The 18,531-nt window shown below is 42.3% G+C and overlaps 1 protein-coding gene across 5 annotated transcripts in view; it reads left to right on the top strand.

The window, feature by feature from the left end:
* Ctdp1 (CTD phosphatase subunit 1) overlaps positions 1-18,531 on the top strand; it is a 97,399-nt gene that overhangs the window by 36,844 nt on the left and 42,024 nt on the right. For all 5 annotated transcript variants that reach the window (XR_002817838.1, XM_023700066.1, XM_023700067.1 and 2 more), the window contains 5 exons: positions 2,070-2,160; positions 4,414-4,580; positions 5,260-6,297; positions 8,958-9,099; positions 10,261-10,470. Coding sequence is in view for 4 of the 5 variants with exons in the window: in XM_023700066.1 (XP_023555834.1) it covers positions 2,070-2,160; positions 4,414-4,580; positions 5,260-6,297; positions 8,958-9,099; positions 10,261-10,470 (1,648 nt within the window). In the remaining variant the exon portion in view is untranslated. The remainder of the gene's footprint in view (positions 1-2,069; positions 2,161-4,413; positions 4,581-5,259; positions 6,298-8,957; positions 9,100-10,260; positions 10,471-18,531) is intronic.

The raw sequence follows: 18,531 nt of genomic DNA on the forward strand, positions 1-18,531 counted from the left end.
AGGATCACAAGTCTGCATCTTGTACAGCAATTAACCACTAAGAAGAATATATGCAGTGTATTATTTGTTGAAAAATAAAAAAATAAAAATAAAAAAACAAACTTTTTAGAGAATTTTAAAAATTAAACTCAACAATAAGTGTCATGCAAAATATAGGTGCCCATTATAGTATAAGCAGATACTTTTCTGTGACTGGCCATTTAATATATGGCATAAAGAATATTATTATTCTCAATTGAGTCTGTCAGGCAAGTTTTCTTGATTTTACCCAAATTGACCAGCATTAAAATGGGGTAAATATAGGCCATGGAGGTAGCTTGGTGGTCTAAGCCCCTGCATGGGAAGTGCAGGGACCTGGGTAAATTTAATGGGGTATATAATTGTAAATAGTAGGAAGAAATTGAACTGAACTGACTTTCCTGTGTATGTCAACTTTATTATGTGTGATTTAGTATCATAGCCCTCCCTTACCTATAGGTTTTCTGTAGAGAAGAAGGGATTATTATACTGACTGATGTGGTTTCATGTACTGAGGTCAACTGAGGTCTGAAAGTATTAAATGGAAAATTTCAGAAATCAGTAGTTTGTGGACATGGTGGTACACAGCTATTATCCCAGCACTCAGAAGGCTGAGGCAAAAGGATCATCTTGAGTTCAGGGGCAGTTGGACTACATAGTGAGACCCTGCCTCAAATAAATAAACAAATGAACAAACTCTAACTGCCATCAGAGAATCTTAACTTCCCCTTCTGGGATGTGGATCATCCCTTGCTCTCCAGTGTATCCATGCTGTGAGATCAACCCAAAAGTAGTGGCAATTGCATATGCTAAAAAGAAGCTAAAAGTGCTTCCTTTCAGTATCATCACCACAAGGAGGAGGAGAGGAAGGAAAATAGTATATACAGGGTTTAATTTGCTTTGGTTTGATTTTGTGGTACTAGAGATTAAACCTAGGGCCTTTACACTGAGCTGCATTCTCAGCCCTTTGATTTTGAGACACTGTCTCACCTCGCTGCCCAGGATGGACTCTTTGTGCTCCTTCTGCCTCAGTCTCTTGGTGCTGAGATTATAGATGTAAGACACCATGTCTGGCTACAATAAGATAATTTGAGAGAGACCATATTCACCTGTTTTATTAGTCTACTGTCACAGTTGTTTGATCTTTTTGTTAACTGTGCCTAGACATTAGAATAGGTAAATTTGTATGGGGAGAAATATGGTATATATGTAGTTTAATACTCTCCAAAGGTTTAGGTATCCACACAGGGCCCTTTAGCTGATATCCCCTGCAGAAAAGGGGACAGGGGTTTACAGATGAATGTCCATTTTGTATCTGTGTATTCAAAGTGGTTAGGATAGATACATAGTTACATTCTCTTAATGAATAGAATGATTTGTTCTAATGGTGTTTGTAAATAGGATCTCAAGTCCGCATCTTGTACATCAATTAACCACTAAGAAGAATATATGCAGTATGTTAGTTATTGAAACTGTCCTACCGATTTGATTTGAAACTGTCTCATTGCTATTTGTTTATCAATAAAATTATGGGGAAAAAAAAGGGGACAGCTATGTAAGTCTGCAACTGTAATTTGAGAGAAAGAAGACTTCATAATATTTTATCTGTTAACTATTACTAAGTGTCTTAAAGTACATCTAACAGCAGTGTACGAACTACCTCATACTAGGGAAAGTTGTATTTGGCATGATGTAAAATAATTCATTGTAGTATCCAGACAATGAAAGTGAAGAATCACAGCTATCTTATTGAGATAGAATGATGATTTTCTTGCTGTATTGAAAAGTACCTTGTATAATTTTATTGTAACTGTTTAGCTCAGGCAATTCAATAGCTTATTACAAATTGTTTCAAATTGAAGTCATCATAAACATAACTGTGATTCAATTTGAAAAGGTCCAGGCTACCGTAGACATAAAGGAACCTAAATGAGTGGGTCTTTGCTAGAAAGAGCATGAGTGTACGCGAGAGTTGCGCACCCAGCTTGCTGCTGTGCAGTGGTCAAAATACTTCTCAGAGGAACAACTTTTGTTCTGTTTTCTTTTTACAGGCTTTTTAGACCCTGAAAAGAAGCTTTTTTCTCATCGAATATTATCAAGGGATGAATGTATTGACCCATTTTCTAAAACAGGAAACCTTAGGTATGTTCATGACCAAATTCATCACTAAGACAATTCAGTGTTTACTTTCCACTCCAAAACTGCATTTTGAGAATGAGAGTGAGGATTGTTTATATATAAAGTTTTCTAAAAGTTTAATATGACTGTCTAGTTTTCAAGTATTATTCTCAACATATTTAGAAAGTTCATCTTCTTGTCTAGTACATATGAAGTCCTAGATTCAGTCGCCAGCACTACCAAAATTTAATTAATAAATAAAATGAAAAAGTTTTTTCTCACCCAGACTCTCTATATGGGGTATGCCCCAGGTGTTTAAGTCTCAGACCACTGGGTCATCCATCTGTAATCTATGCCCTACAGACCTCCTCACCCCAGCCCAAGCACTGACAGCTGCTCTCCGTAGGGTCTTGTTTCTTCTGCCAAGGGAGGTGTAGTACTCACCCTACCTAGGCTCTGTGTAGGCAGTAGAACTTCCATATTAGCACTTGCCTTTGCATCTATTTTACCTTCCGTTATCTTTGACTTCACCAGTCAGGCCTGGGCAGTGAGGCCTTAGATTTCAGAGGCCTTCAGTTGAAACTCAAAACTGAAGAGACAAGAAGCATAAGTGAATTACCCAAAGTAGTCCAGTTGTAAAGTCATTGCTCTTTTTCTTCTGAATATCTGTGGAATACCTTGGGGCTTGTGGGGAGCTTGAAAACTATGCCTTTGGAGCTGAAACCCAGGCTAGAGGGGCTTGAACATGTTTGAAACAGTGCTTCACCCTTGTTGATTGAGCCAGAGTTTCACAGTCTTGCTGCACATAAGTATCTCAGCTGTTTCTAAGCCTAGAGTTTAAGCATAAAGAAACCAGCACTGGCATAATTTCTGAGAAGCTTGCTTGCTGTTCATCCTAATAATTTATAAAAATCCTGTTAAATCACCATATGCACATATTTCTGGCTGTTTCTACTTCTTACTTTCTAAGAGCTCTCCATCCCTTCCCATCACCTCTTCTGAGTTTTTATAACAAGATTGGTTCTTCCCTACTCCTCCTTGAAGGGCTGTTTTATATCCTCAAAAATTTCTTGCTCACTCTATATAAGGAATCTCCCAATTTCCACTAAGAAAGGGCTATGACTCATTTTCTCATGTTGTATCAAGTACAGCATATTTTTATGGTACTAATTCATGATTTGGGAAATAGAAGCTTTTATATCAATAGTTGAGCTTATGCAGGCACCTTCCTGTAAAGTTTTGTTTTCCTAGATTGGGAATCCACAATTTGAGACCTGTACAAGTTAATATTAACTAAGAACCTGAGATATTTGTTTTAGAAATAGACCTTTTCTTTGCTAGTTAGCAGCAGAGTGAGCAGATGGATGATGGCAAAAGAAGAGATAATGTTGGTTATTTGTTAGAAGGGAAAACTACCTGAAAATAAGAAGGTTAGACTCGAGAGAATAGTCTCAAAAAAGTACAGGTCATGGGTACTGTGGCTCACATTGATGGAGCTGCACTTTCACTTAGGAGGTGCCAAATATGCAAATTGAATCTTTTCCTGGCCTTTAAGCTATGTAGCTGTGTTTGTAAATAAGCTATTATTGAGGGGCTGGTGAGATGGCTCAGTGGTCTAAAGCATGTACTTGGAACAAGCTTGGCAAAGCACAGGGACCACGGTTCAATCCCCCAGCACCACATGCCAGCCAGCCCAGCCCCCTGGTGGGCTGAGCTGGCCACACACACACACACACACACACACACACAAATAAATGTTATTAAAAAAAAAAGATATTATTGAAACTTGACTTGCTGGGCATGGTGCCGCATGCGTTATAATCCCAGCACTCAGGAGGCTAAGGCAGGAGGTCAGTCTGAACTGCATAGTGGAAACCCTGTCTCATAAAGGTGAATGGATGGAAGGGAGGGAGGGAGGGAAAAAGAGACAAAAGAAATGAGCAAACTTGACCAGACCCTTTTGTTCACAAGACTTTAAAGGGTTGAGTTATGAACCTGTGGCTGATAAAGCCTGAAGTATTTATGTAATTCGTCGGGAAAAAGTTTTCTGACCTTTTTTAAAGAAGAATCAGAAACAAAGGAGAAAAGTGCAATAATTTTAATGTTTCTGAAAACAAGAATTTTAAATATGAGCTAAATAAAAGCTCTTTATTATAGTTTGCATGAATCTCTCATGTGGATGAGACTAGGTCCTAAACTGTTTTTGCTTAGACGGAATAAAAGATTATCATAGTCTGTGGTCAATATTTTGTGTAAATTGCAAATTTTTCCTTTTAGAAATCTCTTTCCTTGTGGAGACTCAATGGTTTGCATTATTGATGACCGAGAAGATGTCTGGAAGTTTGCCCCCAACCTTATAACTGTGAAGAAGTATGTGTACTTCCCAGGCACAGGTGATGTGAATGCACCCCCCGGGTCTCGGGACTCTCAGATGAGAAAGAAAGGTGGGTGACATTTTTTCTAGTAATTTAAAAAGAAATAAGAAGTGTTTTGATTTAGTGTTTAGCTTTTACTTATTTCTGTTTGGACTAAAATAAATTCAAGATTTACGTTGTTTTTAATTTGTACCTAAACCTTTTAGAAGTTGGGTTTATTTAATACTGAAAAGCTAAATGCACATGGATTGTATGTTTCATTCTACTTTTCTATAAACACACCCCCTTCCTTAGTGTGAACAAGGTGTGAGATGTGCTCTTTTGTAAAAACTGTCCTCAGAACACAGAGACTTAGGCTGTTCCTGCCTGGAGCCAGCAGGGATCCGTGCATTTGTCAGCAAATAGCCCAAGTCTGTCCTAAGGAATTGAGAAGTTTTGGTTTTAAGTGTTTCTGATGATCTGTAGTTTTAAAACAAAATATTTTGGCACAAGTATTGCTATATTCACCAAAATGGAACTTAGATGTCAGAGCAAGGAAAAAGTAGAGCTTAAGGGCCTTCTTGCACAAAGTATGTGATAGAAACATCACTGGCCAAATTCACCAAGTCCACCTGTATGTGTTGAAAAAAGGTGCTTATTGTGTGGGCATTAAGTGTCCCAAGCCAAATTTAGAGGCTGGGTAAACAGCAGTGCTGAAAGTTGTTTAACATTAGGTAACAGTAACTTTTTCTCTTGTATGTATATTTAGTAAACCATTCTTCTAAAATTGCGGATGTCTTGGAACAAGTTCCATCTGTGAAAGACCCTGAGGAAGGCAGACACATTTCTGGGGTGGAGCAGAACAATGGCCTTGGGAAGCCCACCCGAGAGCTAAATGGTGGTGAGGCTGGGCCTGGGGCTTCTGGTAAAGCAGACGAGAGGGACTCCTGGCCCCCTGCTCAGGCCCCCTCATCCATCAACCCTAGCAGTTGTGAGCTGGCCGATGCTCCTGAGCATCAGGTGTCTGGTGAACAGGGCGATGAGATCTCACCAGGGGCACAGCCTCCTCAGGGAACCTCTGGCACAGATTTGGATTTTGACTTGTCCAGTGACAGTGAGAGCAGCGAGTCAGAAGGTCAAAAGTCCTCTTCTACCTCTGATGGGGAACATGATGAGAAGAAAGGTCGGAAAAAGGCTCCAGCCACCCAAGACAGAGCAAGAATACCACAGCAGGGAGGTACTCTTGACACAAGTGCAGGAAAACTTGGAGGAGGTGGGCCCGCTGGAGAGTCTGGGGCTGGTGTCCCTGTGCATGACAAAGGGCCAGACCTGGATGTCCAGGAAGAGGGTGAGCGCGATGGTCTCTGTGGCCTGGGCAACGGCTGTGTGGACAAGAAGGAGGCTGAGACAGAGTCACAGAACAGTGAGCAGTCAGGCATCACAGCAGGCGAGTCCTTGGACCAGAGTGTGGAGGAGGAGGAGGAGGACACAGATGATGACGACCACCTGATACACCTTGAGGAGATCCTCGTGCGTGTCCACACTGATTACTACACAAAGTATGATAGATACCTCAACAAGGAGCTTGAGGAAGCTCCAGATATACGGAAGATTGTTCCTGAACTCAAGAGTAAGGTGCTGGCAGATGTGACTGTGATATTCAGTGGCCTATACCCAACAAACTTCCCAGTAGAAAAGACTCGGGAACACTACCATGCCACAGCCCTGGGTGCCAAGGTCCTGACCCAGCTGGTGCTGAGCCCCGATGCCCCTGACAGGGCTACCCACCTGATCGCAGCACGGGCTGGTAAGCAACACCCCCCCCCCCCGCCACCTCCCTGTGCCTTTGTAGATAGTAACACAGATGACAAATAGTGCTCCTGGGAAACACAGGTCTCTTGGTTTAGTTGTGGTCCCTGGAAATTAGAACCATACCTTTTAAGAATAAATTGATGACTGTCTTTTGAGGGAATTCTTGGCTTGTATGTGTTACATTCTTCATGTGTGTTCACTGAGTGCACACATATGTGCGCTTCTGCTTGCTGTCTTGGGTTAGAGTTGTTGCCAGGAGTGTGTGGTGGACTGGGAGACTCACTATACTGGAGAAATTAAGATTGAAGAGTGGTTAGGGCCTCAGTTTGGCAGGTAAAAGATGGGCTAACCTTCTGAGTTAGAAAACCGAATGTAGTGTTTGAACTAGATTAAAAAAAGAATAATGTACTATAGATGGCAAAGCAGAAAATATAGTCTGCCACCTCCTTTCAATACTACCCTCCTTGTTATGTGCGTCCTTTGTTACTTATCGTGTACAACAGAACTTTTCAGTAATGGGAAGATCTTGAAGGAATGATTATTCCTGGTTGCTTTTTTTTTTTTTTTTTTTTTTTTTTTTTTTAGGGAAGGATCTACAGGGTGTTCAGGGTTTCACTAATAGATTGGACTAGTAGTGATCCACCTGTTTACAGCCTCACAAGGGCTGGGATTACAGGCGCATGCCACCACGTCCAGTCTCTCCTGGTCACTTTTTAAAGTTCATTACTTTGAAACTGAATGATCTCCCTCCGTGTCTTTTTATGAGCCAATGGCATTGAAGGTCAATATGGAGAAGAGAAATAAAAGTACATCATCAAAACATGCTTAATATAAATCGAATAGGAATGCTCAATTTTTAGAACTTATATTTTGCTTTTTGATTCATAATTCAGAGTCTAGATTTTGTTGCTTTCAAGGGGCATAAGTCAGAAATAGAAGACTAAATAGAAACTTGGCCTGTTGCAGTCACAGATACTGTATCACATTTTCATTACACAAGGAAAGTAGTGACCTCTGGAGAGAAAGGAAGTTGGCATAACCAAGTTCATAGAAACAACTAGATATTTGTTCAAAGTATCTGTCTTGACTGAAAACTTTCATCTTCCCTTTACAAAACAACTTAGTATGTCCTGAGGGTAGGCATTGTTCTAAGCATTTTACATCATTAATGTACTTAACTTCTGTATCAAGTAACAAAACATAGGCTCAGAGAAATATACTTCTGCAAAGTTAACAGTCCGTAGGGACAGATATAAGTCTTTAAGTCCAGGTAGACTGGCTCCAAAAGATCTTTATTATTAGCCTATTCAAAGCAGCCTTTCTCTTTTGGTTTAATATATCGGTTAATTCAGGGCATAAACTCATCTAGCTTAAAATTCAGGCTCTCCCTCTGGGCTATCTTCCTAAAGTGGACTTTTCCCTTCCCTTCTCTTCATAAGCAGAGAATACTATATACTATCCTGGCAGTAAAGGGAAAAAAATAAGTAAATAATAAATAAAGTTTATTACTTTTCAAAAATTGCTCCATAAGCAATTTTTATTTTTCCCAGATAAAGATTCCCCAATCACTTGAGGTTCTGTTTGTTTTGCTACTTATCCCATGATCACAGTCAGTAACAGTTTCTAAATACTTGCCTTGACTTCTAAGGTCAGCATAGCTGTGTCCCATGATAACTAATCTGGCCAGTCTCAATGAAGGCCAGCCTGGTCTTCAATGACTTTGTTTCCATTCTGTGTCACATGCTCAGTAAAGCATCTGAATGAAGGGCAGTGCTACCCATCTCATGGTGCAATACAAAGTCAGAGGCAGGCTCTTTGAGAATCCTCTTGTCTCAGAAGAAATCCCAATCTTCAGGCCCCCTCAGAGGCCATGGGGTACTTTCTTGCCTGAACATGGAGACAGTGCAGGTCCGGTACCTCCTTGAGTCACTTTCATATGTACCTCTGCAGTCCAACAGTTCTCTAGTACCAACCTTCATCTCTCTTTGGCTGGTCCTGAAGCTTGTTGACTCCTGCTTGATGACAAGGACAAGAGTTGCAGGGTACTGTGAAAGGTATAAGGTGTATATTCTAACCCTGGGACAGAGCAGAGAGCCTGAACAGGGAGCCACCAGGAAGGAGGTAGTTGGAAGAGCTCTCCAGGTGGCCAGGGAGCTAGAGAAATACCAGCACAGGATCCTGAGGGTGTACAGAGAAGGCAGAAGGTGAAACTGGTGAGAAGTGGAAGCCAAAGGCAGAAAATCCACCAGGCCTGAGGTACAGTAATTCTAGAGGGAAAGGGACAGGTGTTAAGTCAGCTGGGGAAGAACTGACAGGACCTGCTGATGGATCCAGTGATAGAGTGACTTGGGGTCCAAGAGAGAGACAGTCCTGGTGGGTGGGGTTTGGGTAGTGTCTACAGAGAAAATTCAAAATAATGATAGGTGATTAGATACAGAAATCATACACTGATGGGACTTGGGCCCTGAAGATGACAATCAAGGTAGATATACTCTGGAAGCCTGGACTCCTGGCTCTGCTGGGGTGGAGGGATGCATACGTAGCCCTGCATATAGCTCCCTACAGCCCCCTTCCCAGGGTATCCCTGTCCCTGGGTCTGTGTTTTAGGCGCTGTCTTTCCTGGCACAGGAACAGTCTGACATGTGGTCTCTGCAGGCACAGAGAAGGTGCGCCAGGCACAGGAGTGCAGGCACCTGCATGTGGTCAGCCCTGACTGGCTGTGGAGCTGCCTAGAGCGCTGGGACAAGGTAGAGGAACAACTTTTCCCCCTCACAGACGATGACACCCGAATACACAGGTAAGTGCTTCTGCCCTTGGATCTATGCTGGGTTGTCCTTGTTCCTGCTATAGTGCTCATTCCCTGGTTGGCTCCAGTTCCCTGGAAAGCCCTGGTGTAAGTGGCCATCTGGTTCAGATGATGGGTCCCCTCGGCCACCCTTCATGTACATGGGTTTACATCTCCTTCTAGTCATGTATTTAAGGCGGTAAACTGAGGCTGTGGCCTGGGAAGTTTTTATGGGATCTATAGCACCCACCCACCAAAGCTGCAGCAGTCATGCAGGCAGGGCCCATCCTGTGCATCCCGCTGTTCTCCCTTTTCCTTCAGCAAACTGACCAGCGACTCCCTGTGAACTGAAAGAAGATGGAGGACTTTATTCTTTCTATTTGAACAAAATGCACTATGGCTTTTTAGTAATGAATCTTAGTTTGAATGTTTTTCAAGATGGAGAATAATACATGAATAAAAGGTTATTGCAGATCTCAGGACAAAAAGAGAGGTTATTCCATATCGTAGAACAAAGAGAAAGGATGAAAGGGTGAGAGGATGGATGCTTTGGGGCAAATGTGCAAAATTATGTACTCCAAAGAGGAGGTATAGGGGAGAAAGTGAAAATTCCTATCTTTTATGTATTAAAGAGAGAGATGTATGTTGAGAAATTAAGAATATCCATCTCTGCTAAGAACATCTCTGGTCTTTGTCAGCAGTCTCGCCATTGTATCAGGGTTAGGCTGAGGTAGATAGCACAACAGCTGATGACAAAGGAAAGAAAACTCCTCCAGCAAAGGCAAGTGCTTCAGCCCAGTGGGAGACTGGTTCCCAGGGACCTCCAGCTCTGTACAAGTTTGGTAGATGCTATTGATTGAGAAATTACCATTTCTTTACAGTGTGTACCATTGTGTTACACTATACATCGTCATGTCCTAGTATTTGCAAGTGTACATTTTCTATCCAAGCAGCTCAGTCAGGAATTGAGGGTGCTTTTGGCTAATGTAATTGAGCAGTGAAAGTCACTATTTGTCCCTGAGCACACCTCCCATCTTTGTCCTGATGTGCCTGCCTTCCCATATCCATATTCCCTACATCCCTGTGCCCCATATTCCTATCAGTGTCTGTGTCCCCACACCCTATATTGGTACCAGTGCTCCTCTCATGGCCCTTACTTTCTCCATCCAACAGGGAGAACAGTCCAGCAGCTTTTCCTGACAGGCAGAACGTGATTCCAACAGCCTTATTCCACCCAACACCCATCCATCCCAAGGCCCAGCCCGGCCCCGAGGTCCGAATCTACGATTCTAACACCGGGAAACTCATCAGGATGGGTGTGCAGGGCCCTGTGCCAGGACCCCCTGGTTCCCTGCCTATCCACAGGGAGTCCACCTCCTTCAGGTACATTTTGGCACCCTAGAGCTTCCTTTGCTGGCATCTGAAGTTGTTTTTTCAGTTTTAAGTTTTCTTATCCTAGGGCATCATATTAAGTACTTGCAGTAGGGAAATGTAACATTAAAGGTTCTGGTTAGTCCTGAATTCAAGCTGAGCAGCCTGGATGAGACAGTGATTCCCAGTTTGTAGAAACGCCCACCCCACCCCTACTCCACACACATACACACCTTGCTCTGATTCTTTTTTTGCTTCCTGTTCTATATTGTGTTGGATTCCAGAACTACAAGCAGAGGAACCATTATTTTAACCTATGGCAGGTCATGTACAAGGCCTCACCTCCTCCAGGTTCCATCAGGGTGTTCCAGAGAGAGACTGTCCTTTTAGTACCCATCTGAGGACAGTTCCATAGGGCTATGCTAACCCTCTCAGCCATGTCATCCAGGTCTAAGCATGATGTGTTGGGCCATCTAACTCTGTTCCCTCATGTTCAGAGAAACTTGGGAGGTATGCAGTGATACTTTTGTTGGCTGGGAGGTGGGGAAGCGTAGGCTGAAAGACATGACAGGATCAGAATGCTTTTGGTGGAAGGATCAGCGCTGCCCTATGAGAGAGGGGTCCTTCCTGAACAGCCTTGCCTGTGCCCTCCCTCATTCCCCTGCATGAAGTCAAGTCAGCACTACACTTAAGGCCAGGCCCTGCCCACTACCACATGCATAGCCAAAGGACATGATGCAGATTTCCTGCAGTGGATATTTATGCTATAAAATATTCCAGTGGTTGGCCCATGGTCACCTGTCCATTCCCTTTTTCCTTTGTGAGAGCACCCATGCCTTCCAGGAGATGCCCAGATACAACAGCTCAGAGACTGAAATGGCATTAGCTCTGTCCTGGGCTGCAAGTGGACCCTGACATATTTCCCAGTGTTTTTTTAGGTCTGGGCAAGAACTCAGACCCATGTCTACACTGTCTGGCCTTTGTGACACCTCACAGGAAATCAGGGTTAGCATAAACAGAAAAGTTCCAGATTGGGAGAGTATGGCTCTCCTCTTTCTAGACATGGACAAAACCTTGGCCAACCCCAGAATGCAGCTATTATTACATGATTTCAAACCACAAGCATCGTCATTACTTGTGATTTATTTGTGTATTTATGTACTTGGATTATGATTGTGTGCTGCTGTTCATATTGCTGTGGAATGACTTCTCTGAAGTGGGATTGCTAAGGTAAAAGTCACATTTATTTTTAACTTTAATAGATACTGTTGGTATTTTACCAAAAGTGGTTTGCAGTTTGCCCTGCTACCAGTAGGCTGGAACTTCCATGTCCTGCATAAATGTGTGGGTTGGGTAGTACACATCATGGGCATAGCATGCTTCTTCAGAGCTATGTGTCTTGCCAAGCTAATGACTAACAAGAGGCTCACAGGCCAGCCTCTGTGGATGTGTGTTAGCTACTTGCATTGCATATTTGTGAGTTGCCTTTATATATGTTTAATTACCTTTTTTCTTTTGGGGGGGGTGGCACTGGGTATCGAACTCAGGACCTTGTGCTTTTCAGAAAGGTGCTTGTGCCAAATCACTGGCCCCTAACTCTCCTTTTTTTTATTGAGTTTTAAAACTTTTTGTGTCTTGCCCAAAAAGTTTACTGTAAATTAAAATAGTCTAAAAATACTAACTGTAGGAGTGATATTTCTGCACTTCTGTTCAACTGTACTCTTAATTGTGTTTTGAGTAATAGAGAAAGTTAAGTATTTTTCTTTGTAGTTCACATCTTGGGTGGAGATATTTTTAAGTAGTATCCATCCATCAATAAATAATTTTCAAAATAGATTTTAGCATACCCCCTTTGGGGTACTATAAATTACATTAACCTACAGATAAATTTTATATATTTTTAAAAATAAAATCATATCATAAATACAGAGTACACTTTGGACAGTCCAGAGCCACAGCTAAGTCACATGCTGTTCAAGGTCTAGTTCTATTGCACCATTTTTTAAAGCTTGAATATATAGCTGTGGATATGGCTCAGTGGTAGAGCACTTGCTTAGCATTTATAAGGCCTTGGATTTGATCCCTCACATTGCAAAGAGAACTAAGTATATATGGTTTTTAATTTGTTCAAAGGATGCTGAGGTTCATCACCATGTAGTTCTGTATCTTATAAAAATGTTTCATAAAAATGTTTTAATATGGTGAGCTTGTCCTTATTTTAGAAGTGTCTTGGGTATAAGAGTAAACAGGGTGGATGCAAATGACTGAGTAGGGGCATGGGGGTCTTGTGCTGCCATGGGAGTCCCGCTTCTGCAAGATTGAGGCAGAAGAGCTTTCTTATTGCACGTAGCACTATACGGTTTGAAAATTATCTTCTCAAACCAGGCAGTAATGGACACTCTTTACCACATGGGGAGGTGATGTGATAGCAAATATCTGACAAGTACACCTGCACAGGAGACAATACACTGTGGGGTCTGCACAGGTACTACTGTGGACAGGAGGGCATCTTTGTGTGTGTGTTTTCATGAGATGCAAGGTTGGACTGTGAAGGACTGGGTGGGCTTAGTAGATTTTAAACAAACTGGCTACATCTGATAGTAGGTACCATATGGTACAAGATCAGAACTATACCAAGCAACTGAGAAACAGGCCTATATGCAAACTTCGCAAGTGACACAGAACCCCAAGTGAGAAGACTGGGCAGTTGTGCTCTGGTGAGCTAGCTAATGGCTGGGCTGGGAGGCAGCATGTATGGCCTTTCCAGGTGTATAACATGAGTAGATGCTCACAAGAGAGAAGACCCTTATACTAATAGACGTGACTTAAAAATATTCTGCATGTAGGAGTCAGGGAGGTATGATTGATACAGTCCACATGTCTCACACAGTTTTTACACACAGTTAACAGTGATCATGCCAAAGCCAACCCTTAATTGAAGGAATGAAGTGTCCCATGTTTTGTCTAAGGATCCTAAACAGGCTTAGCACTGTTTACTGAGATGCTTGCCCCTTGACCTATGGTGTCACTTTAGGAATCTGTACCCTAGAAATAAGTATGCTAGCTTAAGGTTCTCTGCCTGTGGATGATTTGGAGTTCCAGTGATGGCGCAGCTTTTACCATCCTGCTGAAGATAACTGTCAAAGCTGTGGCCACGCACAGGAAGCAGCTATGTAGAGGCATCAAAAAGTGACCCCCCCCCCTTGGGCCGGCCAGATAGCTCAGCAGATTAAAGTGCCTGCTTAGGCAGATGCAAGGACCAGAGCTTGATCCTGGGGCGTGCCGTGCTGGCCCCACCCTTGGGGTGCATTGAAACTGGGCATGGTGGCGCCGGCCTGTAATCCCAGCGTTTGGGAGCCTGAAAACAGAAAGATCACTGAGTCTGATCTGTGTAGTGAGACCCTGTAGATCCTGTACTAAAAATACAAAAAAAAAAGGATCCTCTCCTCCCTCCCCCCCACCTACTTCTGTCCTAGTCCTGTCCTGAGGGGCATACCAAACTGTGGCTGAGTGGTAGTAGAGATTATATGTTTCTGGACCCAGGAGACCTGCAAGGAGTTAAGGCTGCCAGAGTAGCTGGAATTAAAGAAAAGAAGCAAACACAAGGAAGGAAAAGACAAAAAGGAATCTGATGATCCATAGGAATCACTTACCTGTGATTCTTAGGCTAGGCACTTGTTGCAAGAACCCCAGCCAAAAATAGCAGCAGTGAGGGTGAGTGCCTTTAGACTACTCACAGTGAAGAGTTCAGTAAGAGAGAAAGGTACACAAAATTGGTAAGAAAATGAAAAGTTCATAAAAAAAATAGGAAATCTCAGGAGAGGTGCATAGAACCAGTCCCTAATGGTTTTGAGCACAAGATGTTCCATATCTATGGATTTGGGATGTACCCCTCTGACATGCTATGAACCTACCATTGGGTTTATGGAGGCCCCATTACATAGGTATGGTTGAATCATTGGTCATCAGTATAATATACTAGCTCAATCCCTAGCTACCCCATTTCCTGAAGGTCGGGGGCTGTGTTGGGCAGATAACTATAATCCTCTCTTGGTCTTGGTCTTTCTAGTCATCAGCCCCCTCCTGAAGCTCTTAGTACACAGCTTAGAAATTCCAGGGTGTTGTAATCACAGACTGGGACCAAGGATCTGCTGATGGATACCTCAGAATTTAACCTTTAGTCATTATTGTTTTAGTGATCAGAGGGCCTTGTTTTCTTCTGTAGGCCCAGTGTTGCCGTATATCATCACCTCACTAGTTGAAACATTATGAGAAGAAAGAGCTGAGGGTTGATGGAATCCTTCTGAAATTCAGTTTTTCAGATATATTTTATTACCTTTTTTAGGGGAGGGGGTACCGGGGAGCAAACTCAGGACCTTATTCTTGCAAGGCAGGTGCTTAAGGCACTGAGCTATTTCTTCAGCCTGAAATTGAGTTTTTAAATTGCAGTTTTATAATAATATGTACAGAATTTATAGTGACTGTAAAAAATCAGCATGTGCTGATAATGTACATAAACAGTACTTGTGTAGAATGTGCTTTTCACTGAGTGAAAACAAAATCACAACTTTTTACTTTTCCTTAAACATAAGAACGAAAAAGTATGTTATCTTAAATTGTATGGAGTGGTTAAAGATGAAGTACAAAAAAATTTTTTTTTGTTTTTGAATTATTCAGCCTTGCTTGAAGTATGTGCCAGTAAACAAGGAATTTCTAAGATAAGTAAAAAGTAGTAATTAAGTGCTGCCTGAAAACAATTTACTTACGGTAAGCTGAGCCTGAAAAATGTTGAACACTTCTCTCCCTTTCAAGAGCTAATAATATGGCAGGAGATAACCACATAGTTGTTCTTACATATGGATGCTACAGCTCAGCTTCACGATTGTGGAGCTGACGTTATGCTGGGCTTGTCCAGAGGGGGCTACCACAGCTGCAACTCAGTCAGGCAAGCTGGCTCTTTTCTGTTGATTTATTTGGTACACGGTCTCAGTACCCAGCTTACGCACATAGTGATCCTCCTGTCTTAGCCTCTCCAACGCTGGGATTACAGGCATGTGCCACCACACATGGCATGCAGTACTGAGGATCAAACTTGGGTCCTTGTGCATGCCAGGCAGGTGCTCAGACCACCGAGCTATCTCCCCAGCTCAAGCTGACTCTTAATGATGCTTTTTTGTGAATCTGGAAGTCTGATTTGTACCGTGATGCTAATTTTCTTAATTACTATCAACCCATATTGATCATGTAACATTTGTACTGGAAAATAACATTGCCTATCCATGCTAGCATAGTCTAGTACCTGTATCAGGGAGGTTTCTGCATAACTTTTGTCAGACTAAGTTAATCAAGATTCTACTCTTTGAATACATAAGAAGCTATGTGTCATCATGGAGTTAATGTGTTGGTACTGGTTGTTGTTAATTCTTTTTTCAACATTAACAAAAATGACCAATTTGTGTAAACAGAAAGAGTGGCTTACTCTCCTCCCTCTCCATTGTGTCCATCACAGCACTGGATATCTGAGGAGCCATAAGACTCAAAGGGTGAGGGAAACACTTTCCAGGCAGGCATTTGTGCTGTAGCTGTGAGTCATAGTTTTGTAAACTCAGTAGCCTTCTGGTCAAATCCTATTGTAACTGAGTTCAGAGGGGACTTGACCTTTTCTCTGTTGGGTGAGGAGGTCCAGTGTTTGGCATCTTCAAGGCATTGTGTAAAACGTTCCCTTTTAGTTGAAACTGGAGCTTTCCCTGGTTTGTTTTTTGTGTCATGCCTGCTAAGCCTCCTACAACTTGTGTGTGTGCTCTTCATCTCCCCTTGCGTGGATCCCAGCATCCTTGCATGGATCCCAGCACTTATGTGCTCTACTTCCCCATTTGTAAATCAGACCTGCACTGAGTGCACAGTGTCCACATAGGCCCCTGAAGCCACCTCACATTCTTGGCAACAAAAGACTTCTGACCCCATGCCAGCAGCCGTGGCATTATAGTTGTAGCCTGTTGTGTCTGACACTCCTGTACCTGCATAGCTCCTGCCTCATTGGTTCGGGAGCACCTGTGCCTATTACAATTCTGCCTCCTCCCCCGAGAAGGGTGGCACCCCTATTCTGTACATGGAATCCTGTATAGACCCATTGTGATGGGATACATGGCATCCTGGGGCTGTGAGTTCTGTCCTCTGCTTGTTCCTACCCAAGGATGAAAAGTTGTAAATTTTTACTGACTCTAGCTTTGATGATTCTTGGCTAGGGTTTTGGTTCTCTCAGAGATGTGGTAGTAGATGTGCTGAGATTTCCTAGGCCTGTCAGTATCATTTCCAGGCCTTCCTCTGTGATATCTATGTGTAAATGTCCATTGAAGGTGTGAAGTGAGAGTAAGCCTTGTCCTTTTCAGCCCACACTGACCCAGGGATTACCTGTACTACACAAAGCGAGCACCCTGGTTGTAAGGAAGAAGAGGTCCCTATTGATCAAGCACAATGGAAGGTCATTCAGCATGACCTCAGTGACTTGTCCCATTGGAGAAAACTGAAGCAATGTCCCATGAGCAGAGTTTAGAACCCCCAAGAGGGCACTGGGTTGAGAGTTTTGCAAACCAAAATGTACTTTCCTGAAAGTTCTGAAGGAACACAATTCTGTATGCAATTAATTACAAACATTTTATTTTTTAATTAAATTTGGTGTCTTGAGATATTTTCAATTTTCATGCAATTAGGGAAGTAATACAGAGATTCCTTGTCTCCTTTACCTAGTTTCCCCCAGTGATGGCATCTTATAGAAACAGAATAGGCTTGCCAGCAGGATGTGATGGGGACACAGCCCCAGAGCATAAGACCCATTTCACTAGGGCCTTCCTGCTGGCTGTCCTTCATAGCTACATTTCTGCTTTCCCCAACAGTCCCTATTCCTCACCCCAACCACCAGCTCTGTAGTCCAGCCATTTTCAGCATGGTGTAAAAATGGAATCATTGCCTTTGGAACAAGTTTGTTCACTCAGCTGAGGAGATACCCAGGTTGGGCTCTGTCAGCAGCACTTCCTTGTTGCCAAGTAGCACCTAACAGTGTAGATCGCATGGCTTTTTAACCACTCAACCTTTTGAAGACACCTGAGTTGTCCCCAAGTTTTTGAAGTAAATGCTTACAAAAGTTTGTTTCCCTAGTATAAATAGCCGGGAGCATAGTCATTGAGTCCTATGGTAGGAGTATGTTTCTTGTTTTAAGAAACTGCCAGACTTTTCCAAAATGTCTGTGCTGGTGCATGTTCCCAGCAGTGGTGAATGAATGATTGCATTGGCATTGTCCTCATTCAATTTAACAGTTCTGGCACTTGTGTGATGATGTAATTGTGGTTAAAATTTTCATCTCCTTAAAATAGTGATGTTGAACATCGTATGTTTCTACCTGCTTTTCCACTTGGGTGAAATGACTTTTTCTCATCAGATTGTTTGGCTCTTCCTATTGCTTGCAGTTCTTTTTATATTTTAGTTAGTAACCCTTCGTTGGAAATACTTTCTGCCAGTCTGTAGATTGTCTTTGCCAGAGAAACATTGTGTTGTGAGGTTCCGTTTTATAGTATTGGCTTTTCCTTTTATGAATTATGCTTGATTATTCTGTGCCTTAACTGTCAGCCTAGCCCTAGGTTCCAAAGATTTCCTCTGCTTTACTCTAGAAGTTTGACAGATTTGCTTTTTTATTTTGGTCTTTTTAAATAGTATTTCACTATGCAGTGCAGGTTGACCTCTAATTCACAGAAGTCCTCCTACCTCAGCCTCCTGAATGCTGAGATTACAGGCATGCGCCACCATACCCAGATCACATTTCCATTTTATACTTAAGTAGTTGATCCATTTTTCAGTCAGTCTTTATTCAAGCTGTGTAATTTTTTGCTCCAGCCCCATTTGTTGAAAATATCTTTCTTCCTTGGACTGCTTCAGTACCTCCCACAAGTCAAGTAAAAATATTTGTGTAGTTCTGACTCTGAGTTCTCCCATTCCACTCATCTGTAGACATAGTTGTTCCTTTCTCAGTCTAAGATTGGAGCGTTGTCTTTCTTTTTTTTTTTTTTTTTTTTTTTTTTT

Source organism: Octodon degus, unplaced genomic scaffold (assembly GCF_000260255.1).
Source record: "Octodon degus isolate 3935 unplaced genomic scaffold, OctDeg1.0 scaffold00120, whole genome shotgun sequence".
NCBI lineage: Eukaryota > Metazoa > Chordata > Mammalia > Rodentia > Octodontidae > Octodon > Octodon degus.